This window comes from Haemaphysalis longicornis, unplaced genomic scaffold, assembly GCF_048455015.1.
Source record: "Haemaphysalis longicornis isolate Haplotype H1 unplaced genomic scaffold, Haemaphysalis longicornis Haplotype H1 scaffold_1, whole genome shotgun sequence".
NCBI classification, from domain to species: domain Eukaryota; kingdom Metazoa; phylum Arthropoda; class Arachnida; order Ixodida; family Ixodidae; genus Haemaphysalis; species Haemaphysalis longicornis.
Window position 1 is genome coordinate 468822887 of NW_027526203.1, and position 21294 is coordinate 468844180.

At 45.4% G+C, this 21294-nt stretch overlaps 1 protein-coding gene across 2 annotated transcripts in view; it reads right to left on the reverse strand.

Moving 5' to 3' along the window:
- Positions 1 to 21294, reverse strand: part of LOC144156232 (M-phase inducer phosphatase 1-like) — a 122722-nt gene that overhangs the window by 11957 nt on the left and 89471 nt on the right. The window contains exons 8-14 of one of the 2 annotated variants that reach the window (XM_077688137.1): positions 15237 to 15392; positions 10441 to 10641; positions 3852 to 3933; positions 3756 to 3793; positions 3613 to 3675; positions 3427 to 3525; positions 3157 to 3284 (exon numbers count right to left, since the gene is read on the reverse strand). In XM_077688137.1, the coding sequence (XP_077544263.1) occupies positions 3157 to 3284; positions 3427 to 3525; positions 3613 to 3675; positions 3756 to 3793; positions 3852 to 3933; positions 10441 to 10641; positions 15237 to 15392 (767 nt within the window). Of the gene's footprint in view, positions 1 to 3156; positions 3285 to 3426; positions 3526 to 3612; positions 3676 to 3755; positions 3794 to 3851; positions 3934 to 10440; positions 10645 to 15236; positions 15393 to 21294 lie in introns of both variants that reach the window. The other variant, XM_077688136.1, reaches the window with a different exon arrangement.

Here is a 21294-nt window from a genome sequence, read left to right on the forward strand (position 1 = left end):
AGTCAAGTTCCTACGGCGGGCAAACAGCTCAACCCCGATTTCACAAATAAGGCTGAGCTCCGAACCAAAGAAAAATAACTCAAGGAGGGTCAGAAATACCATTTCGACCAGCACCATGGAGTTCACCAACTCCCTGCTCTTTCTTCCAACTAGGACGCCTGGATCTATATAGACTTTCAATGCCCTGGCAAAATATCGAAAGAAGCAGGAACACCGCGGTCGCATTGGGTTACTATCAATAAGGAGGAGCTAAGGTGAAATTGAATGCATGTGATCCAAATGCCACCCGCGAAGACACCCGGCCTGGGAGGCATAAACAGACACTTTGGGTCTCGACTTGGCTGCGCGCAGACGTCTCTTTCCTGCGCTTGGCTGGCTATGCTGGCCACCAGTGTTATACTATACCTGGAGAACATAACTTCGTGCAAGCTACTCGTTTTCCTTCGACCAAAGGGCCGTTAAGTAGGCATTAGACGAGTAACATTGCAAAATGATTGGCAGTCGGTAATCAGCTGTGTAACAACAGGCATGGCTGCTGCATGGCGTGAGCACTTTTGCAAGTTGATTTCGACTATATTATCATTACGATCAAAGAATTATGCCTTCCATAACAGTTTAGTGAAATTTGGAACCGTGGCATCGGGACCTGTTTTACGAGGAAAAAAGTTACGATAATACAATAATGACACTGTGGGTGTGTTCACGATGTTACAAATGTAAGATTTTGATGGTTTTCATTACCAAATATATTTATTTTTCTGGAAGCAGATATACAGTCGGCTCTCGATAATTCGAAGTCGCTTAATTGGAATTTTCAGTTATATTTGTAAGTAATGTTCTGGTCCCACAATTTTACATGCATCAATAGAAAAAAATTGCTCGATAATTCGAAGCTAAAACCCAGTATATCAGTCTTAACTATATTGCGACAAGTGACAAGTCTTAACTATCAGGGCAAACTATCAGGGTTGCGGACTAGTGGCAATGCTGTTATTATGCTGTCTGTTTAATTGGAGGTCCACTTAATTGGACAGTTTTCGCGGTCCGCATGGCTTTTTGTATTAACGGGAGTTGACTAGTTTTTGAAGTGTTTGAAAGATTAAAAAAAAAAAAAAAGTGGAAAAAAAAAAACAAACTTGCCTGTGGGGGGGGGGGGGGGGGGGTGAAAAAGAAGGTTCCCTGCACCCAGAGTTGTCGGAGTGGCACTGGCTACAAACCCTAAGCGCAGGAAGCAATTACCTGAACATAAATACCCAAGAAAGTGGAAGGGAGCACAGGCTCGCTGGTAGCATAGCTGGCATCGCACCAAACCGGTATTCTGGAGGTCGTGGGTTTAGGTCCCACGCGGTACTTCTCCACCTTCTATCTTTCAAACATTTCAAAAATATACCTGTTTCAAGAAGAATAAATGGCGAACCATCGTTTCCCCTTGCTTTCCTTGGCCTTCTTGACTGATGTCTTCCTTCGACGGCCCCTCGTTTCCATTCTAATTCGGTGTGCATGCATGTGTGCACAATTTTCCCCTCACAAAAATTTCATTGACGCAAAGTGGCCCAGAGAAAGTTGTCCCTTGACAAGAAATCTTTTGTGCATTACCTCCTGTGGGAAACTGAAGGGCAAGTGGAAATCCTTCGTCAAAGTGGAATTCGTTGTAGAGGAGTTCGATTGCATTTAAAAGTGAGCAAATTACACCTCCACGGCGCACAGACTTTTAATAAAATTTGTATAATGTAGCATGCCTATGTTATTTTTGACATACCGTGAGTGTAATGGGTGTCTGTTTAGGTCTGAGAAGTGTCGTAATGAGTGGCTACTCATGACTGGATTCCAGGAGCACACAGCTGCCCATTTAGGACACCTGATTCATTGTGTATGGTGCTGCTGAGAACAGTGGATCAGTTTTCAGACTAAAGCACGAAAGCCATGTCGATGCTTCCATGTTCCTCAATAATAACGAGCGCGTCTGAATTCTACAAGTACTGAATAAAATGTTACCAGGGGTGGAACTGGGTGCATCGGTTTGGGAGCAGTCCTCGGAGCAGGCAAAATTGCCTTTTTGTACCAGGCTTGGAGCAGCAAGAAAGATAGACAACTACCTTTAGCCCCAGCGAGTTAGCCACATTACATCGTCGTTCAAAGGGTTAACTCCACAACCGGCCATCGCTTCATGTCTGGTGTCTAAGACGGCAGTGTTAAGCGAACTCACGGCGGCCTTCCGTAAAACAAGGCATTTGCTTGCATTTTTTCTATCAATCAGCAGTTTCACTGCTTGCGAAACAGAATATAGCTTTGTCTTGGCCCGTTACGAGGTTGCGAGAGTTGACAAACGTACACCGTAGACTACATAACGAGAGCATGGCAGAAGGCATAAATAATACTGGGCCACTCTCCACATAAGCAAAGCTAACCCCAAAGTTCACAGGCAAAACTGAGCAATTACTTCACAACAAAGGCGCACTAAATTAACAAGTGAGGGCAAAACGTCGAGATTCTGTTTGTTCAACACATGCAGCTACGCTCGTCAAACATGGTTGAATAAATTGAAATTCCCCTCCAATAAACTGCAAACTTTCATGCGAATATTACATATTCTCTTTTCTATTTGTTTGCAATGTGACACCGAACATTTCACTCACTTTTTGTTATTTTCCATTGATTGTGGCCCAGCAGCCGGCACCGGCAAACAAACGTGCAATACAAGACAAATAAGTCCAAAGTGAAAGTGAAGAAGGCATGTACAGCGTCCAAAGTGAAAGCGAAGAAGGCGTGTACAGCCTGCGGCCTTATAGCTAATCAAAAGCCAACTTCCATAGCCGCTCATAGCCTTGATGAAACTGAAACATAACCACATTAATACCGAAAACATGATGTTTCAGGCAAGTTTTTGGCCACAGGACATCACGGCGGTTGTATCTCGTTTGATTCGGGCTCTGTGGCGCAGGATGGCACAGGTAAACAAGTTTGGCACACAATGGCGCAAATGGTGCAGCTGTTCCACCCCTGCATTACTGCTAATTCTTACACTATAAGTGTAATGTAAATTAAATATAACAATTTAATTATATGTTACCACTGTTCACATCAAGTGAAATGAATGCCCAAGCTCCACCCATCCAACGCAAGCATGCAGCAAGAAATCTCAAAAGGTGCACTCACAGCTTAGGACCGCGCTCTGAAGAAAATTCACAGTGAAACACCAGGATTTGACGACAGCACGGAGCTGGCGCGGAATTCCCAAAGAACTCGTCCACAAGGGCCTCCAAGCTGTACACATTGATGGACCCCTGCAAAGCCAGACGTGACCCGCAAGTGTCACACGAGCAACCTTTTGTGGCTCCCCATCTGACAATGCCAGTGGGAGACTGAAAATAAGGCAACGCCTTCACGGCAGAATTAAAGCAGCGGGAAGAAAAAGTTAACGCTCACCTGTATGTGGCCTCCCTTGTACTCGAACGGGTAGCGGCAGTCGATGATCACTGCTTCGTCCACGACAGAGCGGTACTTGCCCTGCAGAACATCTGCCAGCTGCACAGGCAAGGCGTTTTAGTGTTAGCGAGTCCTGCACAACCACCAGGGCAGAGGGAGGAGCAGAGGAGAGCAGAGTTAACTCACGGTAGACGGCAGTATCATCTTGAGATCTTGGTGCTTTCCCCTCACCAGGGGTAGGGCATAGGGCTGGAGGATTGCAGCAAGCACAGATTAATGCCATTCATGCAAGGAAAAGCAAATGAAATAATAAGAAAGGCTACTCTCACCTTTGAACAGTCTCCAATAAGGTCGGGGTCCTGGTCAGCTAAGGAGAAAAAGAAAAAAAGTCAAATAAAGTTCAAAGGCCAGTGCCCTTCTCTTACATTTCTGCAAGGCAAGCTTGATCGAAGCATCGGGATCCGACAGGGACCTTGGCAGGTTTGCAACCTTGGTGGAACATCGGGGCTGTAACAAGTAGAAACATTGGTGTTAAAAATAAATCAGGTCCAAAGGTAGGAACTCCACAACCCTAGACAAGAATGTCACATACAGTGATGTGATAGGGTTGAGTCATTTTGGAGCAGCTTTTGGAGCAGCCAAAAGTAGGTTTTGCAGCAGCAAAATCGACTTTTGGAGCAGCCAGAGCGAGCACTAAGATTTGAGAAATATTGCTAGAAGTGGAGCAAAACAACTCAGAAGAGCCCCAAAAGCAGCATCGTGGGCACACAGAAATGTTTAAACAAGTAAAATGCCTTTGGTACAGACTAGTTTCTGCCGTACAGATGTCTTTTAGAAGTGACTATGAAATGGCTCAAGACAAGCACCGAAAGAGTTCGTGCGAGTGTGTACATGCATTCAATGCATGAGCCAACAGATCATGAAAGAACTTGAAGTTTTACTTAAAAAATGACTATAGGGGTAGCATTCCAATCGGTAGGCTACAGAACGTTTCGCAAAACCATAATGAATGGAACAGAGTGAAACGTGACAGAATGTACCGAGTCCATTTTATGTAAAAGCTTCAAGCACCCAGCCTAAATGTCTGTTTCTCTCCGGGTTCCCAACGAAATCGCATGCTACATGTCCTCTCCGACTTCTACACTCGCTTTCCAATTTGCAGGGGGCTAGGTTTGCGACAACAGCAACTCTCTGGCTTTCTTTGAGCGGTAAGACTGTCTTTATGAAGCGCCCACCCAGGTTGTGAAAGAGGGTCACCTATGATCATTGAGTAGGTGGACCAACGGCTAACTTACTCGAAACGAAGACAAAAAAATCAGTGAAAACGTTGACCACATTCTTCACAAAGAGTAGCTTTGCAAAAAAAGTTTTATCATAAAATGCTTTCCTGAAGCGCTCCTGTAGCGTTCCTCATGAACGACATGTTAAGTGAGGCAAGATCACTTTCTTCGAAGCTCAAAACTGTTCAATGAACCGGCTTACAGCCGGTCCCAAATTAAGCCATCTTGAACTTTTGTCCCTTTCCCTTTCCTGCTAGCTACCCTTGCAATGCCCTCTCCATCTTGTGGGGACCCTTATTTCCCTAGGCCTCGCCTGCACATGTTTTCGCGAGCTGGTAGCCGCCATTTTGGGCAGCCGGCACGTCACATAGGTCGTGTCCTAGGACTTCATGACCCCGTGCGACGCGCCTAACCGGCTCGCCGTGAACGTGTGTGCGAGGGAAGAAGGACCAGTTTGTCACCTTCCTTCGCACCGTGCTCTCCCCGACCAGGGGAAGATCTCCTCTTTCCTCTGAGCTGACCTGCGGTAAGACTGTCCAACCGCTTTGTCAGGCTTAAGTTTAGAGCCCACAAGCCTAGTTGTTCCAGCCGGTGTGCATGCATGTATTTCTCAAGAAAAAAAAAAAAATGTTCACAAGCGACAACATGTTCTGCAACTTATGGAGAATTTAGTGAAGTGTGGGCATGTTCACAGCTCACAAACTATGAAACACACCCAATTTTATATTGAGAACAAACTATGCGAACATTGAAGATTTCTTCTGCTAAGCCAAGGAAATAAAATGGGGCCTGAGACTGAGCTACTACACAGTGCAGCCACACATAAAAGTTCCCACAAATTCGCTCTAGTGTTCCTTTAAATAACGGCCTTTGCCAGTCGAAATAAAATATTTAAAACTGACTTTGGAGTTCTTTTACTCCCACCAAAGTCAGTTTTAAATATTTTGTTTTCAAAGTAAAAGACTTCAGATATCGAATGTCTGCGCACTTTACGTGGCAGTTTTCGGAGACTTTATAACGATGCTGTCGAGGGATTTTAAGATTTCGTTCGTGACCTCATGGTCAATGCCAACAATGTGAGAGGAACAATGATATGATGCCAAATGGATAACCAGGAGTGCAGCAAGCTGGTGAAGGAGACACCACAGGCAGGGCCACATATGGTTAGTACTCCTAAAGAGCAATGCGAATACGAGCAGAAAAGTGGGGAGCAAATGACCACTGGAACACTGCCAACGCATCCACCCTGGCTAGGGAATTCAAGGCCAGTACAATCAATCAATAGAGTTCACTGGTTCACATGCATCTACGATTAGGCCTGCCGACCAACAAGGAGTGATGTAGGGCAGCGGCTCGTCCTTCAACGAGATTTCAACAAATGCACCTGTTCGTGCTGAGAAGCTGAACAGAAAAGGCCAGAGGTTTTCTATATACCCACGAAGAATCTGCCTTACCTTTGCAAACAGATCGTCAGATGTCAACTACACTTTGCTTCATACATCAACTGCAACACTGTCATACCTGCCAAACTGGGGACGTCAAAAATCGGGAGACTGGCCGCGGGCATGTGTGTGTGCAGGCAAGAAATTAGAACTTCCCGCCATTCCATTCCTTCCAATTCCGCGGGACGCCAAGATTCTGCCCACTCCCACCCCAGGAATGGCGAGGAAGTTCAATTCCATTCCTGTAATTTCTCTAAATAGAAACTACCTCTGGGTATCTGTAATGAGTTACCTACGAACACAACATGAAGCTGATGTCATCAGACGCACTGATGACTGCAAAAACATACCAAGGTCGAGGGGTGGTCGTCGCTTGGTGACAGCTCATGCAGAAGAACCACGCTTCTAATTCACAAAGGCCAGTGTTCCCGATCCCTATGATAATATTTGTATGATCAGCATGTCTTTTGCACAGCGCTAGGGTGGAATACGTTACTGTGTGCTAGTTTCGTTTTGCACAGCCTGTCGCGTTGCTGAGTGTATAATGTCGCGAAACGTGCCAGACCACTAACTGACCATATCTTGATCTTTTCATAATTATCATTTTTTCACTTGTGTCTTTTCCTTCTTTATCTGTTATGACTAAAAGCCTTGGCCAATCGCTCTTGCTAGACCTGAATTAGCACAAAGCTTAGCACAAAGATGATGAAGACGGTGGCAGACAAGACAGGCGCATCATTGCTGTGGATGATGTGATCTCGTCGTCACTGAAGGAATGAATAAACATCCACTGTGCAGGCTCGCTCCCCTGAAAGATGCGAGAGTTATTGGCACCACTGCTACGAACGTTGTATATTTTTGTTTGTCTATTTTGTATATTTAGCGCCTGTCTCGTCTGCCACCATACTCGTCTTCTTTGCGCTAAGCCTCCCATTCAGTATATACCAACTAGCCCAACAGCACGTTTTATTGATAGAACTATGTTCAGTGTTAACTTCAGGTAACCTTACTCTTCAGGCTAACAAATAATAGCATGCTAAGCAACGCCAAACTCGCAGCACGTCAAGCTGTGGACCGGTTGACGACATCAGACGTCAAAGCGTGATGTCAGGATTAACATCGGGCAGTGGCATACACGGGCCCACCCCTCCCTCAGCCGAGGCAGCAGTTCGGCTGGTTACATTTTGACATTTTTCACGTTGCTCAAAGATTTACGATTATATACTTAAAAAAAAAAATTAAATCATGGCCCTTTTTTGTTCAGCCACATCTCACGTACCAGCCATAGGGAGCGTCAGGCCGCGCATACCCGCGCCCACAACCAATGAAAATGTCAGACCGACACGTACCCACTTTTGGAGCCGATGCATACCCGCATTTGCAACCAATAGGAAGAAACTTTGCGCCCACATTTCTTGCGTCACTTTGTAGTTATGCAGGTCTAAGTACGGTGCGTTGTTTGCCACCTGAGCCTAAACAAGGTTCCCCCGCATGCCACCCAACCCAGGACACCGCCTGTCAAACAGTCTCATGTCCGTGTCACCCACCTGATAGTGCATTTTCTGCACACTAAATGAAACTTGCAAGCGTCAAATTAAAAGCAAGCTCCTAAACAGCAACGTCAGAGTGTATAAGAGGGTAACAAATACAATCACGACGCAGTTGTGTCGATGTTATGAGATGACATGACTGCACTACTAATCCGAGAGTGCGAACATGTCATAATCATTCTTAATCCCTTTAAATGTTGCACTTTATTTGGGCACAATACGTGCTCATTTCTGTTAGGCTGAGAACTGGCATTTACAAAAATTCTCATTATGCTACCGAGTAATATGAGATCCATGGCAGCAGAGGCCAGAATCTCCGTGGGGAAGAGAAGCCGCGCTTGCTGCTGTAGGTTCTGGTGATTGCGAGATTGAGGAATACTGCGGTAATCACTCGGAGCGGCCGCTTTGGTGCGCACCTTGGGTGCCCGAAACATTTTACTCGTTGGGGAGTCACTCACCAATTTCATCCACGTGCTCACATCAGCTACCAAAAAAACTGAGGGCAGCGATTGGCTGCTTTGCTTGCATTGACGCTGGTTCAAAAGCCAGCTTGGCTGTGGCTCCCAGCTGAAGACGGATGCAGCTTGTCTAAAAATCCAGCCCATTCCATTCCGATTCCATTCTGGACAAATGATGCTTAAGTAATTCTATTCGCAATCCATTACTCCAAGCATTTTCACAGCTCCATTCCAATTCCATTCCGGGATAGCAAAAAGGTGGAATGAATCCGGAGTCACACCAAATCCAGAGTAGTAATTATGCAACACTGATATAAAGCGTTATATGAAGGCACTCTAAACGTGCTTAGTAAGAAAATATGCAAAGAATGATTCCCACCTGCCCTGTCTTCGGAATTTTTTGATCGCCTGCAGGTACCTGCGGCACGCACCAGGTAATGATGTCACTGCACTTGATCAGTTCAAGATTCCGTTTTCCCTTATCAAACGTGAAGCCGATGTTCTTCATAACCTCCACAAGATCGTTTTCATAAAGTCTGGCAAGTTGCCATCTTCAGTGAGTTTTTCACATCGTCCAGTGTTGGGATCGCCCTCTTGGCATACATAATGTGCACTTTCAGGTGGATGGCATGGACTGTGAAGCTGTCATATTTTGACAGTTTGCAAGCTTAGAATCTGCATGTCGCAAGGTCTTTTCTTTGGAGATTCCAAAGGCCCACACAGACACTTTGCCTTCAATTTTGCAACGGTACAGGGAGATACACTGGTGTCCTCGCTCACAACACTCAGTACTTCCTGGACAGATCTCTCTTGAAAATGCATCCTGGTATGGGCGTACACATTTGCAATTACTTGCTTGGAGTTCCACGTTAACTTTGATGTACGAACCCTCGAAAAACCGTACAGGAGGGGTGGCCAAGGCCAAAGAGCTGGACGCCATTTCCCCAAAATTGACTCAGAGTAAACAAAACATGGTGGCCAGGGTTGCACAGAGAGCAAAAACCAGATATATGAAAAAAAAAAAAAAAAAAAGGACAAACATGAAATACAACCTTGCATATTTTGATTGTTCCCCCAGCAATACGAGCGTTTCTTGTCAAGCTGATGACAAATGATAATGTTCTAAGGTTGCTGGCGAAGCATTTCATGTTTCTCGCTCACTGCAAGCAACGCACTACTTTTTGGTCGTGGAAGTACACAGCGAAAACAAGAGCGCTAGCTTTGACAGCGTTGCACTTGATGTATGAAATGGAGTATAGACACGATGTGTGCGAATAAATCTGATTTGGTCATCTCAAAATATAACGCAGTAACACTGAAGCAGTGTATAAGTACTGTACAGACAATGAATTTTTGTTGATGACAAGAGTGCCTTTAAGGGGGGACACTGGTCTTAAAACAGCCTCTTTTAATTTTCTAGTGAACTTTGTAAAACTTGTCAGCCTTGCTGCTTTTCTCCCACTGATTTCAGATATGCCATTATTTTCTCAGTAGGTCAATTAATTCCCAAGATAATTAGCACTAATTAGCCATTTTTAGTAAAGCGATAGACAAAACAGTGTTGGTCATAAAACTGTAATCTTTATATTTTCCAATACTATGAACCCTGGTGAGTGCAATAATCGAAGCAGTTTTTTGATGCATCGCTTGGAACTAATTTTAAAGCTTATTAAACTTTGGTAGCACCAATGGCAAGGAGCCATTTTGAGTGCCCATTTCAAACACCAAAGTTTAACGAGCTGTAAAATTAGTTCCAAGCGATGCATCAAAAAACTGCTTCGATTATTGCACTCACCAGGGTTCATAGTATTGGAAAATATAAAGATTACAGTTTTATGACCAACACTGTTTTGTCTATCGCTTTACTAAAAATGGCTAATTAGTGCTAATTATCTTGGGAACTAATTGACCTACTGAGAAAATAATGGCATATCTGAAATCAGTGGGAGAAAAGCAGCAAGACTGACAAGTTTCACAAAGGCTGCTTGAAAATTAAAAGAAATTGTTTTATTAAGACCAGTGTCCCCCCTTAAATTGTTGTGTACTTTTCTATTTGAGCAATTCAAAATACTTGGGTTCAATATGAAGCCTTTACCGCATTCCTGCACCGCACCCTCCCTCACGAAAGCGTGAACAACAGCATGTGCCCTATTTCGGAAATCCAAGAGACCAAATATGGCAAGCACAAGCGAAGGTCTGAAGAAGCAAGGCTGGCAAGCTAAACGCAGTCGAGACAGCCATGCACCACGCATGCGGAGCCCCGCTGCCAGCCCATCTGGCCCACCTCATTGTAGCTGGTCACTCGCTGGAGCAGGCCGGCCCTGCACCGCTTCTGTGACGGAGAGGACGATGCAACCTCGGGCGACACGGGCCGCTTGAACAAGTTGTTGTTGGCTAGGCACAGGGCAGCAGCACTCGCAGGCGGCACCAGCGAGCTGACCGGGCTGTCAGGCCACGGAACAGGCCGGCCTTGCACAGCTCCCGGCTGCTGCAGGGGTCCAAGTTGGAACACATTAGAACAAGCACAAACAGAAATACTTGGTACTCCAACATCCTACAGCAGTGAGCCCGGGAGCAATAAAGATTGCAGGCGTGAGGTGCAACACTTTGCTTGTGTGAGCAGCAAACAACCTGACACAATCAACAGGAAACAGTCAGCTTTTCTAATTTGTTTAATAATAATAATAAAAAAAAAAAGGCCCCCTGGCTACAGTATAAGATACCCCGACAGTCTAGTTACATTGTGTTATGACAGCACTTCAGGTAAGCCAAAAAAAACAACTTATTTAATCAGATTGCGAGCAATTCATACAAGGGGTACACCTTCATTTGGTGTTCCGAGGGCGATTGACTGTACCAATGTTCGCCTTTCTTCCGCTTCCAACGAAAGCCTGAGGATTGGTTTTCAATTTCAAGCTGCACGGCGAGCATTCCAGAGGCTGTATTCGGTGAATCATGCGCTTCAGGGGCCGGGGCCATATATGCAGTCCCATCCTGCACTTTTTGCACAACAATTATTTAATGTGACAATGGCCAATTATTGCCACAGAGCCACAAGCAGACCACCCACTGTCGCCCCAGCACGTGAAAAATAGCTGTGCCACCACACAGGCAACATAGAAGTACACAAGCTGCATCCGCTGATGGGTATGGCAGCGCTAAACGAGCAATGGTCAGTTGCTGCTATGAGCTACGATATGCCTACGGTTTGGGACAGCAAAACCAAATTAAGGTTTTGCACAACAAAGCTACAGACCTTGGCCAACGTGCAATACAGTACGGATCAACGTGCCCAAAGCCACATACATATGGTCGCCTCCACCAGAGAATAAGCTACTGCAGCGGCTATGGAGTAGAAGTTGGATACAGTAACTACTCACACCTGGCAGGTGCAAAAGAACTGCTGCTAGCCACACTACTCCCCGCAAATACCATGCTCATTCATTAGACCAAACACAACATGTCATTGTTTTTTGGCAACACCAGACAAACACAGACCAATTAAGGCCATAGAACATTAAAAGCTAAAACCCTAGAAAGCACTGCACTCACTGTCAATGTTTCGACACTGCTTGAAGAGCTTCGGTACCAAATCTCTGAGTGCAGATTCAAAAACAAGTCATGATTGTATTTTCAACCTTATGTGGAAGGATCACGAGTAGTTCATCCTGTCACATTCATGCAAAAGAATCTCAGCTTATCTGGATGTGAACACAGCAAGAACACCCCACCCTTAAACTGCAAAAACGGAACACATGTACCTGGTAGTGAATTTATCAGACGAAAAGCAACAAAAACTGTTCATGTTAAAAAAAAAAAAATTGTAAGTTTGAACTTTTCTTTTTTTAAACCTTTACACCAGTGAGGAGGATAAAGGCCCAACCACACACACGTGTAAAACAGACATACTCTCACAACAACGTAAACCGGCGTAAACGCAGCGTAACCAACGTAAACCGGCGTAACCAACGCACTCCGGCGTATGCCAAATACATTGCTACGTGCTTGTTATGCCCAAGTCAGCCAGCTAGACATCGATGTAAACTTTCAGGCGCACGGTGTTGACGTCGACCTTTGGCAGTGATGTTATCTGGCAGTCAGGTCGCATAGCAAGAAAGCTAATTGATAAATAAGCTAACTTTATAATTATTATGTGATAAAATTAATTTGTAAAATAAAGTGAGCAGATGAGAAAGCCCGCGAAGCAATGAGCAGCTATGGGAGCAAGGGAGTGTACGCCAAATGTAGTGGAGGGTTTTGTGCCCGCCAAGTAAGCATACTAATTCTTAACATTTTTTAATGTCCCAAGAACTGTTTTAGTTGTTTCTGTATTAAATATACACACTATTTTTGTGAGAACATACATTATTTGTTTTATTCCAGTTAAACTGTAGTTGAACTGGTCGCCACACAGCTGCGTCCGGGGTAGTCTAGGCACACCGCGCGGCGTATTAGAGTACGTTGGGTCTACGCGCGCGTAGCGGCACCTATGTGGTTCCTTGTGCCCTCCGGCGTCGTTGGTCGGCGTAAAGGCAGTGGCAGATGCCGCCGCAGGCCTACGTCAGTGCGTGAGAACGTCGATTTTACGCGTGCATTTGGTTTCGCTTTTAGCGTCTCCAAGTGGACCGTAAAATCCCGAGAGATAGCCCACCTAAGATCGAGAGCAAATCGAGTGAAAATATGACGTGGGCTAACTTTCGGTGTGCAGTAAAAAAAAGTTGGGAAATGTATCGCAGCCAAAGAACGAACACGCGTTTATTAGCACTGTATTCATTCGTCGTCAAAACCGTCGAACAAACAGTCGCTCTCAGTGTCAAACAAAAGGTCGACCACCTCCTCACGCACGGAGTTCGACGTGGTTGGCAGGGCAGCAGAAGGAGGGATCGCCGAAACGAGCCGCTCATGAAGCTCTCCGTCTTCTGATCCATCGAGGGCTGTTGACATACCGCACCTTTTCAGGTTCATGTGACCTGTGACCTGTTATCGCACCCCAGCCACGCTAGCTAACCTCGTTTCCGCGGGCGTCATCCCCGGCTGGGATGATGCTATTGTCAGGGGCGGGTTATGTTTAGGTGTTTTAGAAAAAAAAATGGAAAATCGTGCCAAAAACAGGGGTGGGTTATCTTTCGGGGGTGGGGCATCTCTCGGGATTTTACGGTAGCTAAACGCAGCAGTGGGACCACATTCGGAACACAAGATTATAGTCCATCTCATTTTGTTTTTAGGTAGCGTATTTCTTATCCATAGCTTACTCGTTAATAGTAGATATCTTGCATTAATACTTCCCAGCATGAGGTCAGATGTCGCGGTGCTAAAAAGAGATTACTACCAAAATAGTCGCAGCGACTGCTGTCAGCATAGCAGTGGCTGAGAAAGTCCCCCTTTTTTGTTGATGTGCATGGAGAGAACCTATAGGTTTCCTTAATCCTGTACGTACACTACCCCCCCCCCCACCCACCCACCCACCCACCCACCCACACACGCACGCACGCACGCACGCACGCACGCACACACGCACACACGCACACACACACACACCCCCGCACGCACCCCCGCACGCACGCACGCACGCACGCGCGCACACACACACACACACACACACACACACACACACACACACACACACACACACACACACACACACACACACACACACACACACACACACACACACACACACACACACACACACACACACACACACACACACACACACACACACACACACTTTTTCTTCCTATAACCCCTAGCTGTGTATTCATTGGCTCAAGACCAGTGGTTCAGATGGCGTCTGATCATACAGTTTGCATGACAGCACCCTTCAGTGCTGTAGGCAAGAATTCTTTGATATGGGGCAGCTTTTATAAGCAACAACAGAGATTTTATCGTCGTTATTCAGCAAACATGTCGAGAACCAAAAAAGGTTCTGAACACGTTTGCTGGATGTACTCATACTGCACTAAGAAACAGATTTTAGTGTTCGAGCCGTCACATTCAAAGTTAGTCAAGCACGGCATAGCATCACTGTGTTTTAGCAGACCCCTTAGGAAAAGCTGCCACCATTCAATGGAACAAAGTTTTGGCGAACAAGTTTAGCATTTAAAGGCGACTGGTTTCCCTGATACTGTTTTAAAGTTGGTAGCCGAAACAAAGTTAAACAAGATGAAAAAGAATCGGATGGGAGGATAAACGCACGTGCTTGTGAGGACCATAAGAAGGTTGAAGCAATCCCGCACATTCAGAAGATTTTGCACAATATTAAAAAATCGGCCACCAGGCATGGGGTGCACGTAGTGCTTTCGGCACCGTGTAAGCTGGCAAGCCTTAGACCTAAAATTGAAAAGCGCAAACCAAATAACATATGCGCAACCCACCATGCCACAAAATTGACGAAGTGCACTACAAATGTTATCTGGCGCATACCACTAAAGTGCGATGCAGTGTATATACGGCAGACGGGATGCCGTCTAAGTGTTGGTCTAAAAGAACGTGAAACATCTGTCCCATCAGGCAGAGGGACAAACTTGCCTGTCCATTGCCAAGGGTGTGGCTGCACCCCCCCCTTTGACAAAACAGAACATTGGTAAGGAGCCACAAAGTGCGAGAGGGAGATGATAGAAGCATACCAAATGCGAAAGCACGGTCACGATCAGTGCGCGAGTGTGGCCTCACTAACGCTATCAGGCAAAGAATCGGTTATTTGGAAAAATGCTGATATTGAAATGTGTCATAACCATGCCATTACACTGTTTCTTACGGCACATGCCCGATCTTGGTTTTCCTTTGCATTTTCATTCATTAAACTGCTGCTAGTCCCAGCGTGTGTGCTGTCCCACTCTCTCTGTGTGTACGCATCCTCAAGCGTGGGTTCCGTCATTCTATCCAAATATGTACCGACGGGCCCAGCACCAAACTCTTTGTCGATTTTTGGAACTGCCAAAAATTCACAGCACTTCCAGTGGCAAAGAAACAATTACGCTTAGGCTTAACTAGGTATAGCCAAACAGGGCAGCTGAAAAACATGCTACAAAATAATTAGCTTGAAACCATCAACGGCAAGAGAAATTGACAGGTGACCACCTCTGAAGCAGAAGGGGCATGACGGCCACTTGGGTTGTTTTCAGAATCTATAGAATTTTCCTTGAATTCTTCAACAACCATCGATGGCACAGATGTGGCAAACACAGGAGAGTTGAAAAGCTTGTCATAAGATCCAGGGAGCTGGGATTCACGCTCCTGAAAAGAAACAAAAAAAAAATGCATTCCACCTTTACAGATCCATTAATCTCTTACAATGGCCTAATATGCCCACGCTAAGTACATCTGCAGCAGCATAGATACTTTCGTTCATAGGGCTCCACTCAGACAACGGCAAAGCAATCAAGAACTAAAGCAATTGTCTGTCCAGTTATTTCCCGCTTTCATCGTCGTCCATTAGACCAACTAACTGTTCGCTCCTTCATTATCCACATAATTGAACTCTGCCGGCACCACAGCAGAAGGGCACTACGCAGTAATCAATGCAAAAATAAATTAATCACAAAAGTACAATACTCGGCCTACATTCATACTGATCGTACTACAAACCACGAAAACGGCAGTGTTTACACCATGCGCTTATAGGCTCCGTGCGCTGGTATGGTGGCGACACCGGCGCCTGAGCAACTAGCGCCACCTGCGGCCACCGCGGCATTAATCAGATGCTGACATCGCCAGCATGCTGTACCCGCACTGCCCGAACTACGGTGCGATGAGCGATTGCTTGGACCAGCACGCTCATTTTATGGTTTTAGAGAGATAGGAAATATTGGAAGGTTTTACACAAGAAAACCGCAAAACATGGTCGCCACCAACATACTGCAAACGATGTTTACTGCGTCTGCGAAGGGCTAGCAAACGCAACAGAGCCACCCGATGCTGCCAGCAATGGCGTGGGCACAGAACAGATGTGGGCTGCGACTCTCATTAAAAGGGGAGCACAGTGAACAGTTGCGAGTTCTGTTGTAAACACGCGGTTCACGCATCACAGCATTTCGTTAAAATTTCAGCGAATCCAAGCGAAACAGTCGGGGCAAGTGGCACGCGCAAGGCCGGGTGCCACGGCTCGTGTGAACATACTGATGCAGTTGCTATGTTCGTCAACTCATAACTGAGCCCCGGGAAGCTACTTCCCACTTTCATTGCCGGCATTGGCGCCGGTGTTCCCTCTGTCTGAGTCAACAAAAGGTTAGTCGTATGAAGTTGGCCGCAATATCTGCGTTGAAGCAGCCGCCGCCGCTGCATGGGCAGGGGCCCCGCACGTACACATAGGAAGGGGTAGGCAGCGATAAGCACCGCAATACAGAAGAGGCATCAAACAGATTACTAAGCGAAACGTGATAATAAGCTGCTGGGGTGGGCTTATGCACAGAGAAAGGGAAAAAAAAAAGCGGACATGGCACTGTCATTGCTAAGGTGACCACATTTATAACCCATTTGTTTAGCTGTGGCAGTTTCCTGTGAAATCCCTGCAGCTTCGTGTCAACCCTTACTTCACCTCATATTCTGTAGCATGCAAGTTAGATTGCTGATGTGTATGCTGGCGTGCTGTTTTTATTCTCATCGAAGTTCGCTTCGCACATGCGTGTTTCAACGGGCACTGGCTTTCACAGGTCCCCACTAGAAATTAAAAAAAAAAAAAAAAAAAAAAACCCAGCAAAACAAAAGAAGTCGATCGGCGTTGTTTTTACACTGCACGTCGCAATGCATGGATTCATCGCTGTAGTCTTTCCTCATTGAGAAAAATTATTTGAGAAAATTTTGAGTGTGAGAATAATTATTTTTTTGGCAGCTTGCTCGCAGCATTTTAACTCTTTCGTTACTGCGGGAAATCGACCGTTTTTGAAGGGTCTAACAAAACATTTTTTCTGCGCTATACATATTGGTTATTAACATGTTGCAGTGACATAAAATGCAGATGATTCCCCACGCTTTCTAACGACACCTGTTTTAATGTTCTCATAAAGAATGATTGCGAAAAAAATTATCAAATTCTAAATTTTTGTCCAGGCGTCGAACAAAATAAAAAGGAAATTTTGTTAAATAAACCACCAGTAGAAGGAAAAATTTGGAATACACATTTTGTAGGGAAACATTTCAGAAACAATTTGCCAGATATAACAAAATGTTAGCACGCATGGTGCCTGTGCCTTGTGGTGAAGCCCAACCTCTATTTCATATTTTGCAATTTTGGGTGGTTCTCTAGAAGAAATCTAGTGGTTTGACATTATTAAAGGCACCAGTTAGTCCCCACGTGATGTAATAACACCTCGTCAATGATTGACCAGCATAATATTCAAGGCAAACAAGCGATACGAAGAAATCTGCTTGGAGTTGAAAACCAAACTTGGTGGTGCATCCTTGTTGACGTTTTGATCGTCACTTATCAGAAAGAACTTTCATTGGCAGTTTATTATCCCCTTCTGACTTGCTATGGTCACTCTGCTTGCAAGAATATGGTGTGATGTGCTAGAATCATGCCCAACAAGCTTTCATTACGTAGCTGTCGCGCTATGAAGAGAGTTCAGCACCTCCTACATTGCAGTGCCATCTAAAATTTTCGAAAAGAAAAAATATCAAGCCTGTTGGAGACTTTGTCAGGATAGACAGTTCTACTAAGACGCGATACTAGACCTCCGGAAATAACCTCGTAACAGTGATTTCCCTACACCCCCCCTAGGGGGTGTGTAGACCCCCCCTAGTTTTTCTGGACAACCTCCCTTGAATCCCCGAATTTCACTCTTGTCAGTCCATGTATGGACCTTTTTCAGTATCGATCTGCGCACGCGCGGGCTGCCCGTCTGCTATTCTTGGCAGTAGCCTCGGGCAAAATAAACAAAAGTGCGCCCCCCGAGCTTGCTGTTAGCGTTGCACGTATTTATTTCCTTTTTTTCGACAGCTCGTGGCAAGTTCCTATGTGCACACAAAAAAGGCTTTCAAAGGAAAGGGGCAAAGTGGTTTGAGGCTGACCACGCTGCGAGCACATTGCTACCAGCCAGGGAGTAGCAAAAAGCGCTACGGAAGCTAATCCTGGCGTTTTAATAAATCGGGAGCGTACAATCGGTGCCTGATTTATAAGTGCTGCATAATTCGTGTACTACCTAAACATTGTTTCAAGAACTCAAATTTCGTCACTGGCCCTGGTAACAAGTTCGAAAATGTCCTTATACGTTGAAAAATGGCGAGAAATTAAAAAAAAAAAAAAACTGAATACGGATCTTTCATGGTAAAAAATGAATTTATCTAAATTTGTTTTTTTTTTCTTAGATTGAATAGAAAGCACCGCCTCTCAGGTGTGTGTGTGTATATGTATATGTATATGTATATATATATATATATATATATATATATATATATATATATATATATATATATATATATATATATATATATATATATATGTATATATATATATATGTAAATGAAAAACGTACGCCACGGGGATGAGCGTTTGGTTAACAGACGTCTATTATTTAACTAGTGGGATAAAAAAACAGCTTTTCTAGTTTATGAACCCCCCCCCCCCTTCCCCCAGAGCCATTGAGACACCCCCCTTGATTCGATGCCTGGGGAAACCCCTGCCTCGTACTGAAACGAAACTGGCCGCTGAACGGCTGGCAGTGATCAAGGGAGATTTGAAGCGTTCTGCTTGTCTGAACTGATATCTGATGACTTGGTGTTACCTTTCGACTTAAGCTGAAGCTGTTATTGCAGAAGTAAGGCGTGGGTAAATCGGAAGCACGAGTGGCGTGCTGGTTTCGAGGAACAGTAGCAGGCGATGGAGGCGATGGAGCAAATCAGCTTGCAGTTGGGTAACTGCGTAGTAGCGTGAAATATGAATTTCACAATGCAAAAACGGAACCGAAACTGGTGAAAACTGGCTGAAAATGCCAGGTACAACATGCAAGGGACCGTCAGAAATAAACTTCGGAAGTAAAAGCTACCCTTTCTCCGAACCAAATATCACTAGTGAATAGCTGGTGCCATTTTCTGGTAATTATCACCTCTCAATGCTGTCATGTTACAAAGCTGATAATATAATTTGGTATTTGATTTGCTAGGAGCCTTTTGATTGAAAAAAAAAAATGTGGTTATGCAGCCTAACCATGAGCGGCATGCTTTTTAGTCAAGTGCAGCAGCCATGTCCCCTTTCTCAAAAACGCACGCACCTTAGCTCCGGGGAATAAAAAAGGAAGAAAACGAAGACGAAAAAAATCAATGCCGCCACAGGGGAAAAATTTAAACTGATTATAAAAGTGCAGTGCCTAGAGTAAGCACTGGGGTGCATTAGGTGTAGGAGAAGCGATTACAACATGTAAAAATTAGCAATATAATGCATCAATCACTGGTAGTCGATTTGAATAGGCGTAGTAATGAAAGAATTAAAAGAATGTTGTGGGAGCCGTAGACCCAGCAGTACACGGAATAACACATTAGTATAGCTCGACTTATTCGTACGGACTGCGGAATCTTGGCCCCGTACCGCAGCTCCTCCGGGCTAACCAACATCCAATTTTTGACGGCACCGCTGTTTGGCGGCACTGCAGTCGCGCTCGAAACACTCGTGCACGGAGCCTATAACCTCTCTTTTGTAGCTCAAGAGATGCAGTTCTGCTGTATTCTTTTACATCCAATCTAGTTTCAAATCAGCAGATATAATGAATAACTTTACCCTTCATTTCGTTTTCGGTTTTCCAAATTGCCATTTAAGTTTACTTTTATTGCTTCCCTTCTGCTTTGCCATTCCAATTTCAGAAACAAATTGAACTGCCCTATTCTCTTTTTCAAACTACAGCCGAACCTCGATGTAACGAAGCCGGTAAAATTAATAATTCACTTCGTTAGTTTGAAATTTCGCTACATTGAAATTCGCAGCTGAAATGAAGTGTTAACCCGTGAAGCGGTTCCTGCAAACGAAAACGTGGCGTGCATACACGGCTGGCGCACTGTTTGTTTCTTTTGAAGCTTAACGTCTACGCGGGCATCAGGGAAAACCGCATGGAGCGTTTTCAGTACGCAAAAATGCGCCTCGCAAGCCACAGGCAAGGTGACGCAGCCGCGGAGACCACCCGAGCGATACAGGTACCTCCAGCGACCGCTCCTAACCGCGCGCTGAAGCGAAACAAGGGGCAAACGAAGTTGTTCACCTCCCCATTGGCACAAGTCGTCAAGCTCCTCCCACTGCAGCGCGCGGCGCGAGTCGCTTTCTGGCTGAGGCAGGAGCCATCGCCGGCGCGCAATGGCGGATGGGGCGTGAGAAAAAACAATGCACGCGCAAGGCTTATAAAGACCCACAAATGCTTTGTCACACACTTGCTGGAACGATGGAACCAACAAGCATGAATGAACTCAAACGAAGGGCGAAGCGGCGACATGCGGCGGCGCCAGCGCCATACGCAGTTTGTAGGAAAGGGGCTGCATCCACGGCATTCGGTGGCCAGTGTCGCCGTTCGCGTTTTATCGAGACCCAGTTTCGGCATTTGCTTCTACCAAAATATACTTCTACAACCAAAATTTCGTGCCTAGTTCTGACCGCGCCGGCCCGTCACCCCCGACGGCCGGCCCCGTACTAGCAAAATATGCCGCCGCGGCTGCCAGAAGGCGCTGCCTGTGCCGCTCAAGTAGCAGCGCACTAGCCCTATAGGGATCATGGGAACATTCGCTAAAAACAATGCTGGGTGTAGTGGAATGTGTTGTCTGTACAGTTGTAAATGCTTGCGTCTTGTTGTGTGCAGTGCTTTGCATGTAATTAGAATGTGAATTACGGATAGGCCCTCCCCACACCTGCTACACAAGGGTCTTGGTGATCCAGTGAGCTGATGGGAGTGTGTTGCGTGTGTGTGGCCCATCTGTAATCTAGCTAGGGCAACTTTGACGAATCTGTTGCATGAGTCAAAAGTGTATCGTCCTAAGTGTGGTTTTATTATGTGTAACTTGTCTGTCTGTGTGGCTTGAGGTCGGTGTAGGGTATTGTTGTTATGTCCATTGCATTTGTAAGTGCAGCAGTAGCGGCCATTTGATTCGTGGTCTCGTTCCCCGCGATTCCAGCCTGGCCTGGAACCCAGCACAGGATTAGTTGAAAATTTTTAGCATATACAGA